Below are 15201 nucleotides of genomic sequence, written 5' to 3'. Positions count from 1 at the left end.
GAAGTTGTGTTGGGGGGTTCTTAGCAAAAGTGACTTCCATAGAAGCACACTTAATAGCATTCAGTTTCATGTTATTGTTGTTAACCCACTCATCAAGATTATCAAGTTCATGCTGGAGTGTTACGATTGCTTTGCCCAACCAGTGTTAGGTCGTCGACATACTTTAGCGCTGTAGTCTGGGTTGTTGTCTGCTGCATCGTTGACAAGTGCTAGGAATGCAAGGGGGCCAAGACATGTTCCTTGCGGGACTCCACCTTTGAGTGTTTTCCAGTCGCTGGTTTCCCCATGGTATCGGACACACTGATCTCTAGAGCTCAGAAAACTAGCTATCTATGTTGTTATTTAAGGGCGAGCACCTAATTCTACGAGCTTGTTGATAAGTATGGTGTGGTTAACACAGTCAAATGCTTTGCTGAAGTCTGTTATGACAACTGTGCTAACGTTGCTTGGGTGGTCACCGTATTTATCTGTCAGAGGATCGCTAAGTTCACAGGCAAACTCCCGTACTATTCTGGCAGAGATGCCATCTGGTCCACTAGATTTCCCCAACTTTATCTTCTTGAGTGCTGCATAGACCTGGTAGTTGTGTACCAAAGGGGCCGGAAGAGGGTCAGGGCAGTACGCAGCTAATTCTGAGGTGGAGAGTGGCTTGAGGTGATAAGACGGAGCAAAACTAGTCGTTGAAGCTATTTGCCACATCTTTAGGGTTACCTGCATTAACACCTGGAGGAGGGTTGATGGTTGTATCTTTCTTGTCCATTGTCATGATTTTGATGTGTTTGTACCATTCAGCTAGATTTGATTTCTTGTGTTGCTGTACTCGATTCTTTTAGTAGTGTTCCTTGTTTTGTTTAATTGTTCGGCGTACCTTATTACGAAGCTGTTTCCATTTTGAAGAGCGGTGTTCGGTGTGGAATAGTTGCTGTCTTTGGAGGATGAGGCTTTTTGTGTATGCAGTTATCCATGGTTTATCCTTTGAGTGGACCTTGATTGTCTTTGTTGGGAAGTGAGTGTTAATGGCCTCCTGCAGAATAGCATAAAATGCTGTGCATTTATCTGTAGCACTTGATTTGCTGTAAACCTCCTCCCAGTCATGGTTAGCAATCCATGAACCAAAGTCACGGATTGATGAGTCCTTCATGGGTCGGACGACTCGGGAGAATGTTGTGTTACCAGAAGGTCTTTGTTTTGGAGTCCAGAGAACAGTCGAGTGATCACTTGCTCCAAGTGGAGAGCAGGTAGCCGGGGTATGATAATGCTTGAAAACATTTGTAATTATCTTATCGAGAACTACTCCATTGCGAGTCTGGTCCTTGACCATTTGGTTAAATTCAGTTCCTGAGCATAGTTCTCTTAAATCAAGAGTCGGTTAGTATCACCCAAAATAGTGATACCTGTGTGGGGATGGTTTAATTGGATGAAGTCAATACCATCCAATAGATGATCCATCAGGTCTCGCTCAAAGGGATTGCCAGGTGGTGAGTATACTGCAGCATAAAAGAGCACAGGCGTTTCTCGGGGGTAGACGGTTGGGTCTCACTTTCATCCATACAACTTCAAGATGGTTGGGAACCTTGATGTCAACAGACTGGGGGTAGAGGTTGTCCCGCACATACAATGCCACTCCTCCACCATGTTGCTCAATCCTCGACTTTGTTGCAAGGGTAAATCCATCAATTTCAAACAATTCAATTGGTGTGCTAGAGCTGAACCAAGTTTCCGATATGGCAGCTATGTCTATGTTGTGTAAACAAGCGAGGTCCTTTAAACCGACAACGCATAAAACACAGCAGCTAACTTAAGAACCATTGCAAACATGAATTGCAGTAGGGACAAAGGAGTTGTAGCATTGTGTCCAAGGAGATCCTCCCGCCGACGACTTAATAAAAACTTAAGGTACATGGGATGGGATGGGTCAGACAAGATCATGTTCACCTTAGTATCTTGGTCATAATAAAGTGCCTCTGGGCTGTGTAGTTCGGCTCTGGTTGATTTTCTAGCTTGCTTTTATTTGATACACACTGTATCTATCAAACATTGTTTGCTTTTCTCAACTCAAGTCAATCATAAAAAATGTTCAAACGTCACAGCATTGGTTGTAATCAATACAAGGTTTCTATGGTAGTCAAACTGTATGTCATGAAATTGAATGGTTGTTGCTATTTCAGGGGTATAAATGAGCACCTATGAGGGTTTGAAAAAGCCTTCTGAGCACCACATCAGCCCAGACTGTATACTCCCAAAGGGAGCTGAGAAAAAGCCTTCTGAGCACCATAGCAGCTCAGACTGTATACTCCCAAAGGGAGCTGAGAAAAAGCCTTCTGAGCACCACATCAGCCCAGACTGTATACTCCCAAAGGGAGCTGAGAAAAAGCCTTTTGAGCACCACAGCAGGAGACTGTATACTCCCAAAGGGAGCTGAGAAAAAGCCTTCTGAGCTCCACAGCAGCTCTGACTGTATACTCCCAAAGGGAGCTGAGAAAAAGCCTTCTGAGCTCCACAGCAGCTCAGACTGTATACTCCCAAAGGGAGCTGGGAAAAAGCCTTCTGAGCACCACATCAGCACGGACTGTATACTCCCAAAGGGAGCTGAGAAAAAGCCTTCTGAGCACCACAGCAGCTCAGACTGGATACTCCCAAAGGGAGCTGAGAAAAAGCCTTTTGAGCACCACAGCAGGAGACTGTATACTCCCAAAGGGAGCTGAGAAAAAGCCTTCTGAGCTCCACAGCAGCTCAGACTGTATACTCCCAAAGGGAGCTGGGAAAAAGCCTTCTGAGCACCACATCAGCACGGACTGTATACTCCCAAAGGGAGCTGAGAAAAAGCCTTCTGTGCACCACATCAGCTCAGACTGTATACTCCCAAAGGGAGCTGAGAAAAAGCCTTCTGAGCACCATAGCAGCTCAGACTGGATACTCCCAAAGGGAGCTGAGAAAAAGCCTTCTGAGCACCATAGCAGCTCAGACTGTATACTCCCAAAGGGAGCTGAGAAAAAGCCTTCTGAGCACCACAGCAGCTCAGACTGTATACTCCCAAAGGGAGCTGAGAAAAAGCCTTCTTAGCACCACAGCAGCTCAGACTGTATACTCCCAAAGGGAGCTGAGAAAAAGCCTTCTGAGCACCACAGCAGCCCAGACTGTATACTCCCAAAGGGAGCTGAGAAAAAGCCTTCTGAGCCCCACAGCAGCCCAGACTGTATACTCCCAAAGGGAGCTGAGAAAAAGCCTTCTGAGCACCACATCAGCACGGACTGTATACTCCCAAAGGGAGCTGAGAAAAAGCCTTCTGAGCTCCACAGCAGCTCAGACTGTATACTCCCAAAGGGAGCTGGGAAAAAGCCTTCTGAGCACCATAGCAGCTCAGACTGTATACTCCCAAAGGGAGCTGAGAAAAAGCCTTCTGAGCACCACAGCAGCTCAGACTGTATACTCCCAAAGGGAGCTGAGAAAAAGCCTTCTGAGCTCCACAGCAGCTCAGACTGTATACTCCCAAAGGGAGCTGAGAAAAAGCCTTCTGAGCACCACAGCAGCCCAGACTGTATACTCCCAAAGGGAGCTGAGAAAAAGCCTTCTGAGCCCCACAGCAGCCCAGACTGTATACTCCCAAAGGGAGCTGAGAAAAAGCCTTCTGAGCACCACATCAGCACGGACTGTATACTCCCAAAGGGAGCTGAGAAAAAGCCTTCTGAGCTCCACAGCAGCTCAGACTGTATACTCCCAAAGGGAGCTGGGAAAAAGCCTTCTGAGCACCATAGCAGCTCAGACTGTATACTCCCAAAGGGAGCTGAGAAAAAGCCTTCTGAGCACCACAGCAGCTCAGACTGTATACTCCCAAAGGGAGCTGAGAAAAAGCCTTCTGAGCTCCACAGCAGCTCAGACTGTATACTCCCAAAGGGAGCTGAGAAAAAGCCTTCTGAGCACCACAGCAGCCCAGACTGTATACTCCCAAAGGGAGCTGAGAAAAAGCCTTCTGAGCACCACAGCAGCTCAGACTGTATACTCCCAAAGGGAGCTGAGAAAAAGCCTTCTGAGCTCCACAGCAGCTCAGACTGTATACTCCCAAAGGGAGCTGAGAAAAAGCCTTCTGAGCACCACAGCAGCCCAGACTGTATACTCCCAAAGGGAGCTGAGAAAAAGCCTTCTGAGCACCACAGCAGCTCAGACTGTATACTCCCAAAGGGAGCTGGGAAAGATTAAATGAATACTATTGGAACAATGACCAGGCCATTAATATGAAGTACATTGAGATAGTGTTGTGAAATGCGCTTTATAACAACTTGCTATTATATTAATTCAACATTAATTCACTGAACCTCTTCTTGTTATTTCCAGGTAAGGTTTTAGCTGAGAAACATTTCGGATCTATATTTGCTCCGATCAGGGTCACAGTTGCTCAGTTCTGTGTCCAGAAGTTGCACATCAAAGTTGTACCTGCCGTTTGAATCTTCCTGGATGCAAAGGAGAAAGTATAGTAAGGACATTTTGGTTATTCTTCTTTCTAAAGACAGTCTCTTGAGGTTGACTAAAGCAAGTTAGTTGAAACAATGAGACAGATTGAAAACTCACTCCGCATTATTAAAGTTAATAACTATCTACTAAAAGTTAAAGTAGTAGTCTCGGCTGAATTTCTAGCTTCTGCCCAGCTAGTAGAACTAAGAAGTCTCCCAAGTTTTGAGAATCTACTTTGGGGTAGTAGAATATAAAACAAGAGTTGAAAATATGGTTTGGTTCGGCATTTGAGACTTCTCAGCCTCCTTCCAGATCTTATCTCTGGAATATCATTTCTGTAATGGAAACATTTCTGTAACGGATCAGTATTGCTTGTAAACAAGGAACTTAATGAACAATGACTTGTTTTTATCCCTTTGTGGTTGTTGGTTACGATGACTTGGGAAATCAAAATGGCTTTAGGATTGTTGGTTATGAGGACTTGGGAAATCAAAACGACTTTAGGATTGTTGGTTTTAAGGACTTGGGAAATCAAAATGGCCTTAGGATTGTTGGTTATGAGGACTTGGGAAATCAAAATGGCTTTAGGATTGTTGGTTATGAGGACTTGGGAAATCAAAATGGCTTTAGGATTGTTGGTTTTGAGGACTTGGGAAATCAAAATGGCTTTAGGATTGTTGGTTATGAGGACTTGGGAAATCAAAATGGCTTCAGGATTGTTGGTTATGAGGACTTGGGAAATCAAAATGGCTTCAGGATTGTTGGTTATGAGGACTTGGGAAATCAAAATGGCTTCAGGATTGTTGGTTATGAGGACTTGGGAAATCAAAATGGCTTTAGGATTGTTGGTTTTGAGGACTTGGGAAATCAAAATGGCTTCAGGATTGTTTGTTTTGAGGACTTGGGAAATCAAAATGGCTTTAGGATTTTTGGTTTTGAGGACTTGGGAAATCAAAATGGCTTTAGGATTGTTGGTTATGAGGACTTGGGAAATCAAAATGGCTTTAGGATTGTTGGTTATGAGGACTTGGGAAATCAAAACGACTTTAGGATTGTTGGTTTTAAGGACTTGGGAAATCAAAATGGCCTTAGGATTGTTGGTTATGATGAATTGGGAAATCAAAATGGCTTCAGGATTGTTGGTTATGAGGACTTGGGAAATCAAAATGGCTTTAGGATTGTTGGTTATGAGGACTTGGGAAATCAAAATGGCTTTAGGATTGTTGGTTTTGAGGACTTGGGAAATCAAAATGGCTTTAGGATTGTTGGTTATGAGGACTTGGGAAATCAAAATGGCTTCAGGATTGTTGGTTATGAGGACTTGGGAAATCAAAATGGCTTTAGGATTGTTGGTTTTGAGGACTTGGGAAATCAAAATGGCTTCAGGATTGTTTGTTTTGAGGACTTGGGAAATCAAAATGGCTTTAGGATTGTTGGTTATGAGGACTTGGGAAATCAAAATGGCTTTAGGATTGTTGGTTTTGAGGACTTGGGAAATCAAAATGGCTTTAGGATTTTTGGTTTTGAGGACTTGGGAAATCAAAATGGCTTTAGGATTGTTGGTTACGAGGACTTGGGAAATCAAAATGGCTTTAGGATTTTTGGTTTTGAGGACTTGGGAAATCAAAATGGCTTTAGGTTTGTTGGTTATGAGGACTTGGGAAATCAAAAAGACTTTAGGATTGTTGGTTTTAAGGACTTGGGAAATCAAAATGGCTTTAGGGTTGTTGGTTATGATGACTTGGGAAATCAAATGGCTTCAGGATTGTTGGTTATGAGGACTTGGGATATCAAAATGGCTTTAGGATTGTTGGTTATGAGGACTTGGGAAATCAAAACGACTTAAGGATTGTTGGTTTTGAGGACTTGGGAAATCAAAATGGCTTTAGGATTGTTGGTTTTGAGGACTTGGGAAATCAAAATGGCTTTAGGATTGTTGGTTATGAGGACTTGGGAAATCAAAATGGCTTTAGGATTGTTGGTTTTGAGGACTTGGGAAATCAAAACGACTTAAGGATTGTTGGTTTTGAGGACTTGGGAAATCAAAACGACTCTAGGATTGTTGGTTATGAGGACTTGGGAAATCAAAACGAATCAGGATTGTTGGTTTTGAGAACTTGGAAAATCAAAATGGCTTTAGGATTTTTGGTTTTGAGGACTTGGGAAATCAAAACGACTTTAGGATTGTTGGTTTTGAGGACTTGGGAAATCAAAACGACTTTAGGATTGTTGGTTTTGAGGACTTGGGAAATCAAAACGACTTAAGGATTGTTGGTTTTAAGGACTTGGGAAATCAAAATGGCCTTAGGATTGTTGGTTATGATGAATTGGGAAATCAAAATGGCTTCAGGATTGTTGGTTATGAGGACTTGGGAAATCAAAATGGCTTTAGGATTGTTGGTTATGAGGACTTGGGAAATCAAAATGGCTTTAGGATTGTTGGTTTTGAGGACTTGGGAAATCAAAATGGCTTTAGGATTGTTGGTTTTGAGGACTTGGGAAATCAAAATGGCTTCAGGATTGTTGGTTATGAGGACTTGGGAAATCAAAATGGCTTCAGGATTGTTGGTTATGAGGACTTGGGAAATCAAAATGGCTTCAGGATTGTTGGTTATGAGGACTTGGGAAATCAAAATGGCTTTAGGATTGTTGGTTTTGAGGACTTGGGAAATCAAAATGGCTTCAGGATTGTTTGTTTTGAGGACTTGGGAAATCAAAATGGCTTTAGGATTTTTGGTTTTGAGGACTTGGGAAATCAAAATGGCTTTAGGATTGTTGGTTATGAGGACTTGGGAAATCAAAATGGCTTTAGGATTGTTGGTTTTGAGGACTTGGGAAATCAAAACGACTTAAGGATTGTTGGTTTTGAGGACTTGGGAAATCAAAACGACTCTAGGATTGTTGGTTATGAGGACTTGGGAAATCAAAACGAATCAGGATTGTTGGTTTTGAGAACTTGGAAAATCAAAATGGCTTTAGGATTTTTGGTTTTGAGGACTTGGGAAATCAAAACGACTTTAGGATTGTTGGTTTTGAGGACTTGGGAAATCAAAACGACTTTAGGATTGTTGGTTTTGAGGACTTGGGAAATCAAAACGACTTAAGGATTGTTGGTTTTGAGGACTTGGGAAATCAAAACGACTCTAGGATTGTTGGTTATGAGGACTTGGGAAATCAAAACGAATCAGGATTGTTGGTTTTGAGAACTTGGAAAATCAAAATGGCTTTAGGATTTTTGGTTTTGAGGACTTGGGAAATCAAAACGACTTTAGGATTGTTGGTTTTGAGGACTTGGGAAATCAAAACGACTTTAGGATTGTTGGTTTTGAGGACTTGGGAAATCAAAACGACTTTAGGATTGTTGGTTTTGAGGACTTGGGAAATCAAAACGTCTTCAGGATTGTTGGTTTTGAGGACACTGAAGTTCATTGTCAACACACTGTAGTCTACTACAGTACGTTGTACATTCACTGTGTATTGTTGTACACTCATGGAGTTGTTTACACCATGTACACTGCCAAGTTCATTGTTAAAACAGCCCAGACAACTGTTCAACACATAGACGTGCAGTATCGCTAGCTCCATGACCTTTGACACTGAAGTTCGTTGCCAACATACAGTACTGCAGTACGTTGTATGTTGTATAGGTATATTAATCCAGCAACTGTGGACACACCCCGCACAGTACAAAGTACAAACTTGCTACGTAGGTGTTTTTGTGACTGTATTTGTTGGTGGTGTTTTTGTAACTGTATTTGTTGCGACATAATCCTACATTCTACCAGGAAATAAGAGACTGTTGTAAACTCAGTGAACATCCTGACAGGATTGCAGACGTATCTTGGACATCTTTTTGAACAGTACTAAGTGCTTAGGTGAGTACAGATCACAAACTGATTCAACTTTGCTAAAATACTCTGGCAGCTTATTTAAAACAGGCCTAAGATTGTATACAAATACCACTTAATTTGTGCAGTGTATAATTTGTTTGTAATTTGCAGCCTAGATGATAATGATTTTATCTTTGGTTTACATTTAAAAGTTTTGTACAATTAACACGACTGCATGGTTTCTCAAATCACTCATGGTAGAAATCTGTTTCCTAGCTCCATGATTGACTCAGATTAGAATGAATTTACCGTTCAATGCAATGGAAGTAATGGCTGGTTATTAAGGGTCATTCTTCTCAATTGGTTGCAACATTTTCTAAGACTTGAATTCAGTGTTATGAACAAAAAGAGACGATATCCCAATAATTAAATAATCAACAGCAATTTCCCATGCAAAGGACTTGTCTCATTTATCGTTCATGTTTTTACCTTTAAGGGAAGGTATTGTTTGATTATCAATCTTAAAGGTAGTGGTGATCAAAACTTGTTTGACATCTTTGGCATTAATAGGCCCTACTTCAGACATTTTTTATCTTTGTTGATTTAAAGGACTTGGGATGCGACTCAACCAATACGCCTCTCTTAATACTTAAATGCATGACGTCATAATTCTTACCCAAAATGAGGCTATGGGCGCACTTCCCCCATCACTTGCAGTGGCTGCGCACATCACCTCGTTTTGAGTTAGCATTGTGACGTACCTCATGCATAAATATTAAGAGAGGCGTATAGACTTTGAAAATCAATATATTGCCTGTTGCCATAGTTACATGCCAATTAGTGTTTAGGTCATTCTTTGCATATCTGGGGTCTTAAAGGTTCTGTGTACTTTTTGTAGGTCCAACGACACAATGTCCACAGATCTACATTAAACTTACACGGTTTAAAGATAATGATGGTAGAAAGCTCCCCTTAAAATAGTTCTTGCTGAGAATTTGTAGTTTCTGAGAAATTAGAAGAAAATAAATCACAAACAAATTATTTTCAGTTCTGCTTATTTCCAGCAAAATTCAAGAATATTGTAAATGCTTGCACTTTAGTGTTCACAACTATTTTATCAGAAAGACTCAATTTCACTAGTTCATATTATTATATTTGGCATCCCCAATATTCAGTGCCGAACCAATGAGTCCCAAATCCCATTGGTATTAAACTATTTGTAAACTGACTAAATAGATGCTTATGGTTGTTTAAAAGCTGATTGAAAATTGCTACATCAAAGAAATCTTCATGTTCACTTAGAATGTTTTAACATTCTAAGTGAACATGAAGATTTGACATTGAATGATGAAATATTAAAATGTTTTATTACATTCCCATCTAATGTACAATACATGGTTCAAATTGATGTAGAATAGCAAGAGCCGTTCATGCAAACTGAATGTTAACTATTTTGATTTGGGGTTTGAACAAAGACAAATTTAGGCCTACTACAGTGGGACTTGAACCAACGACCCCTGGAGTGCGTTTTGACGTCACAACCAAAATGGTAACCGAGCTCACAACTCGGTTGTCGTTCAGTCTGAACAGCAGAACCAACGACCAACAACCGAAACAGTTTTTGGTTGGGGTCGCCAAAACGCACTCCTGGATATATGTGCTGGCGCTCTACCAACTATAGCTGACTGGCTTTGAGCTGACTGGCTATGAGCTGACTGGCTATGAGCTGACTGGCTATGAGCTGACTGGCTATGAGCTGACTGGCTATGAGCTGACTGGCTATGAGCTGACTGGCTATGAGCTGACTGGCTATGAGCTGACTGGCTATGAGCTGACTGGCTATGAGCTGACTGGCTATGAGCTGACTGGCTTGTGCGTATAGCGCTCACCTCTCACCAAGATGACTCCGGTTCCATTCCTGGCCAGGGCTATACGTGAGTTGAGTTGTGCGTTTGTTCTCTGCTGTGCCACGAGGGTTTTGCAGACCATCCGGTTTTTCTCCCTTGGGAAAATTTTTCTCCCTTGGGAAAAATCGAACACTTTCGATCTTGGCTGTGCTCCGTGGTCATAATGGGTTGATGTGGCTGGCAGCTGAAGGCGCCCTTGCATGCCAGCTTCTCGAACACGTTGTAGCCGCATCCTTCGCTATTCAGCTCTAACATGTAGCTGCGAGTAAGGATGATTAGCACCCCAAATTATTATCTAGCCCTGTGTTGTCAGTCTCTCTATGTTGGCTAGATAGCTCAGTTGGTATACAGAGCACTGCCATGTTAATCTGGAGGTCCATGGTTCGAGTCCCACTATAGTCAAAGTTTCTTTGTTCAAATCAATTAAAATTACCCAGTAAGTTTCCCTTGTGGCTTATAATATTTGATAAATTAGTTTTTATTTTTTATTTTTTTATTCAGATAAAAATGGCATTTTCTAATCCACAAGTCTCATCCACATACAAACAGTCTTTGGCTCAACTCTTTACTCCCCTTGAAGAAACCATGAAGAAGCTTGAACAATCTCAAGCAACTGCCTCAACAATGAACGACAACCTAAACATTGCAGTTAAGAGAACCATGGCAGAGGTGAAGAACAGAGCGGATGAGATCAGGGCTGAGGTAACAGCTCAAGAGAGTCGCATCATGGATGAAATACAAACTATCCTTAAAGATCGGAACAGGAAATTGGAGGAATTTGAGCAAGCAGTGAGTGTAAACTTGCATCAAATACAGCAATCATTGCAGAGCGCCAAAGACATCAGCAAGAATTCATCAGTGCCTGACTTCCTTGCAAGCTATCCAACAATCAGTAAGGACTTGAAGGGACTCATAGATCAAAACCAACCCAAGATAGATTCGACCCTGGACGATCTGGGATTCACTCCAGGGGTTTGTGATATCTCCCTGGGTAATCTGAATACAAAGGAGCCAAGGTGGGAGCTTTGTTTGGAGTATGATGAAGGAATCAAAGGAGCTAGGGATATTGATGCCTCTGTACCTGGGGATGAGATGGCAGTGGCTGACTACAATAATAAAAGAGTGGCAATCTACGACACTAAACGACAACAGAAGAAATCTATCCCATTATCAAACCGTAAGTTCCCTACAAATCATTTAGTCAGAGGTATATTGTTGTAAATCTTAGATATAACTGTGGAAAAAGTACTCTTGTTTGGTTTCAAGGTGACAGTCAAAGAGTATTCAATGAAAATAAGGATTTATTCCAATCCATTACCACAATCAAATCTGAGAACTATTTATCAAACATTGTTTGCTTTTCTCAACTCAAGTCAATCATTAAAATGTTCAAACATCACAGCATTGGTTGTGATCAATACAAGGTTTCCATGGTAGTCAAACTGTATGTCATGAAATTGAATGGTTCTTGCTATTTCACTGTACCTTGTAGACTAGGACTACATTCACCCGCTGCATGCTACGAATTGTAGTAGAAAACTACAAAAGGGCTTTCACAACATGATATTAATAATAATGATGTCCTGTATTTTTCACAGAAATTAAGTTAAACAGTTTGTAGGTAATTTGCAAATGAATGATCATTATATTGAGTCCTATCCATTTATACATTTGTTTTTCAGGTCCATTTGCTGTTGCTGCATTCCAGGATCAGTTAGTGATTGTAGATGGGACCAACTCTGTCAAGATGTACAATAGGAATGGCAACAAGATGTTTGAATTCCACACAGTGCCTCATAGTGAAGTGGGCAAGACATCAGTAAACCTCTGGAGTGTAGCAGTCATAAAGGATACAATCATGGTCGGGGATGTGATGAGGTCAGTTATAACTAAACACAGATCCAGTGATGGTTCACTCATTGACACTGTTTCAGTTCAGACTAAACCTCACTTCTTGGCCATTGACAGCAAGGACAGAGTTGTAGTCAGTGGTGGGAACAGACAACAAATAGACATTGTTGACATCACTGGTACTACACTATTCAGCATCAATCCAAAGATCAATAGTCAACCAGTTGGAAACTGCAATGGTGTATGCTGTGACAGCTCATCTATCTACATTGCAGTGGACAATGGTTATAAGCATAGTCATATTCATCAGTATGACACTCAGGGTAGATTTCTCAGCTGTATTGCTCAGGGTCTGTACGACCCACGTGGAATCTCATTGACATCAGATGGTCAGCAGCTTGCAGTGGCTGACTGGGAATCAGTGAAGATTTATAACAAGGTGTAATGATATCTAATAATGATGATACTGGTCAAATACTGTCTCATCGATTGAACTGACCACCAAATTATGTCAATCAAATTAAATCACAAAGTTATGCAAACTGAAAAGTTCAAGTAACCACTTAATTTTAGTTCTCAATATGATGACATTGAGTTGATTAATTCTGTCTGTAATACCTGGTTGCAAATTTTTACATTGTTGACTCATTTTGCATTTTGCAGTAAAATAATGTTTGTAGAAAAAATATCTTGAGTACAGGCCTGTCTATTTTAAGGAGTTTTTAAAAAACATTCCATCGGGCAGGAACTAGTATTTGCAAGAAATAGTAGCATGCAAAGGGTTGATTATTACATTATGGGGTTGTTCATTAAGTAGTGCAACCTTTTCCTTTTGATAAGAGAAGCAATCTATGAAGTTTAACATTGCATGCAAAGGGTTGATTATTACATTATGGGGTTGTTCATTAAGTAGTGCAACCTTTTCCTTTTGATAAGAGAAGCAATCTATGAAGTTTAACATTGCATGCAAAGGGTTGATTATTACATTATGGGGTTGTTCATTAAGTAGTGCAACCTTTTCCTTTTGATAAGAGAAGCAATCTATGAAGTTTAACATTGCATGCAAAGGGTTGATTATTACATTATGGGGTTGTTCATTAAGTAGTGCAACCTTTTCATTTTGATAAGAGAAGCAATCTATGAAGTTTAACATTGCATGCAAAGGGTTGATTATTACATTATGGGGTTGTTCATTAAGTAGTGCAACCTTTTCCTTTTGATAAGAGAAGCATTCTATGAAGTTTAACATTGCATGCAACGAGTTGCTTTGAAAATCATTACTCATCAAAATGTAATAAAACTAACTATTGTATATTTTGCCATAATTTGCTTTCTAAGTTAGATAACCTTTATTATTAGAAAAGTTGTATCAATGTATGAAAATGCCTTAACATTCAAAAGAATGTAAAATGTATATTTTATTGTTATCATCACATTTCAAGACACTGGACACCTTTGATAATATTGTCAAATACCAGTCTTCTCACTTTTTGTATCTCATCAAAAAACCTGTGAAAGTTTGAGCTCGGTTGGTCGTCATTCAGTGAGCTTTTAGTTCATTTTTGTTTCGCATCATTGTCATGCAAAATATGTTATAATTTGTTCACTATTTCTCACGACCAAAATGGCTGATTGATCTCAAACTTCTACAGGTTTGTCTGTTGATGTATATGGTGGATTACATAAAGTGCTTAAACTGCCAGCAACTGTTTGTTAGCAAAAACCAATTCTGTAATGTTCCTTTCAATCTTGGCCTGAACGTTTCTTTTTGTATTCTTGGAGGGATTCAGCAGCCGATTTCATGAAACGCTAGGATTGATCCTAATTCGAGTTAGGACGAGTTGTCCTAACTTAGGATGGGTTCAATGCTTTCTTATGTCTTTAGATACGGAACATAACTCATTCTGAGGGGTTAGATTAATCCTAATTCAAGTTAGGATGAGTTGTCCTAACTTAGGATGGGTTTAATGCGTTCTTACGTCTTTAGATACGGAACATAACTCGTTCTGAAGGGGTTAGATTAATCCTAATTCGAGTTAGGATGAGTTGTCCTAACTTAGGATGGGTTTAATGCGTTCTTACGTCTTTAGATACGGAACATAACTCGTTCTGAGGGGTTAGATTAATCCTAAGTTAGGACGAGTTTGGTGAAATCGACGGCAGGAGACTCTTGCAACAGAAATCATTTTGTCCATTTAAAATCATTGATTGTTCTGTAAAGTAAATCATTTTAATAATTTGGGTTTTTACCCAAACTCATTTTGTCTATTTCCATCCATTTTTTGCACAGACTGACTAGCTGTAAAGTAGTTGAATTGTAGATTTTGGAGTTAGTTTGATCTGTATATAACCAAGATTGATATTGCAGTTGATTATTGCTCATGAAGACTTTTTTAGATGAATGCTATATCTGTCTCTTATTGTACTCCCAACTTTAGACATTGTCAATAAATCTAGATTGATATTGCTGTTGATTATTGCTCATGTAGACTTGTTTAGATGAATGCTATATCTGTCTCTTATTGTACTCCCATCTTTAGACATTGTCAATAAGCCTAGATTGATATTGCAGTTGATTATTGCTCAAGTAGACTTGTTTAGATGAATGCTATATCTGTCTCTTATTATACTCCCAACTTTAGACATTGTCAATAAATCTAGATTGATATTGCAGTTGATTATTGCTCATGTAGACTTGTTTAGATGAATGCTATATCTGTCTCTTATTGTACTCCCAACTTTAGACATTGTTAATAAATCTAGATTGATATTGCAGTTGAATATTGCTCATGTAGACTTAGTTAGATGAATGCTATATCTGGCGCTTATTGTACTCCCAACTTTAGACATTGTCAATAAATCTAGATTGATATTGCACTTGATTATTGCTCATGTAGACTTGTTTGGATGAATGCTATATCTGTCTCTTATTGTACTCCCAACTTTAGACATTGCCAATAAATCAAGATTGATATTGCAGTTGATTATTGCTCATGTAGACTTGTTTAGATGAATGCTATATCTGTCTCTTATTGTACTCCCATCTTTAGACATTGTCAATAAATCTAGATTGATATTGCAGTTGATTATTGCTCAAGTAGACTTGTTTAGATGAATGCTATATCTGTCTCTTATTATACTCCCAACTTTAGACATTGTCAATA

At 40.0% G+C, this 15201-nt stretch overlaps 1 protein-coding gene across 1 annotated transcript in view; it reads left to right on the top strand.

The window, feature by feature from the left end:
- LOC139936476 (uncharacterized) overlaps positions 1–12497 on the top strand; it is a 33187-nt gene extending 20690 nt beyond the window's left edge. Inside the window, exons 2-4 of the mRNA XM_071931292.1 lie at positions 8160–8324; positions 10688–11363; positions 11869–12497. Coding sequence (XP_071787393.1) covers positions 10694–11363; positions 11869–12482 — 1284 coding nt within the window. The 5' untranslated portion in view covers positions 8160–8324; positions 10688–10693 and the 3' untranslated portion in view covers positions 12483–12497. The remainder of the gene's footprint in view (positions 1–8159; positions 8325–10687; positions 11364–11868) is intronic.
- The last annotated feature ends 2704 nt before the right edge of the window (positions 12498–15201 follow it).

The sequence above is a fragment of the Asterias amurensis genome, chromosome 4, assembly GCF_032118995.1.
Source record: "Asterias amurensis chromosome 4, ASM3211899v1".
NCBI classification, from domain to species: Eukaryota; Metazoa; Echinodermata; class Asteroidea; order Forcipulatida; family Asteriidae; genus Asterias; species Asterias amurensis.
Note: the sequence above shows the minus strand (reverse complement) of the source record. Positions and strands in the feature narration are given on the sequence as shown.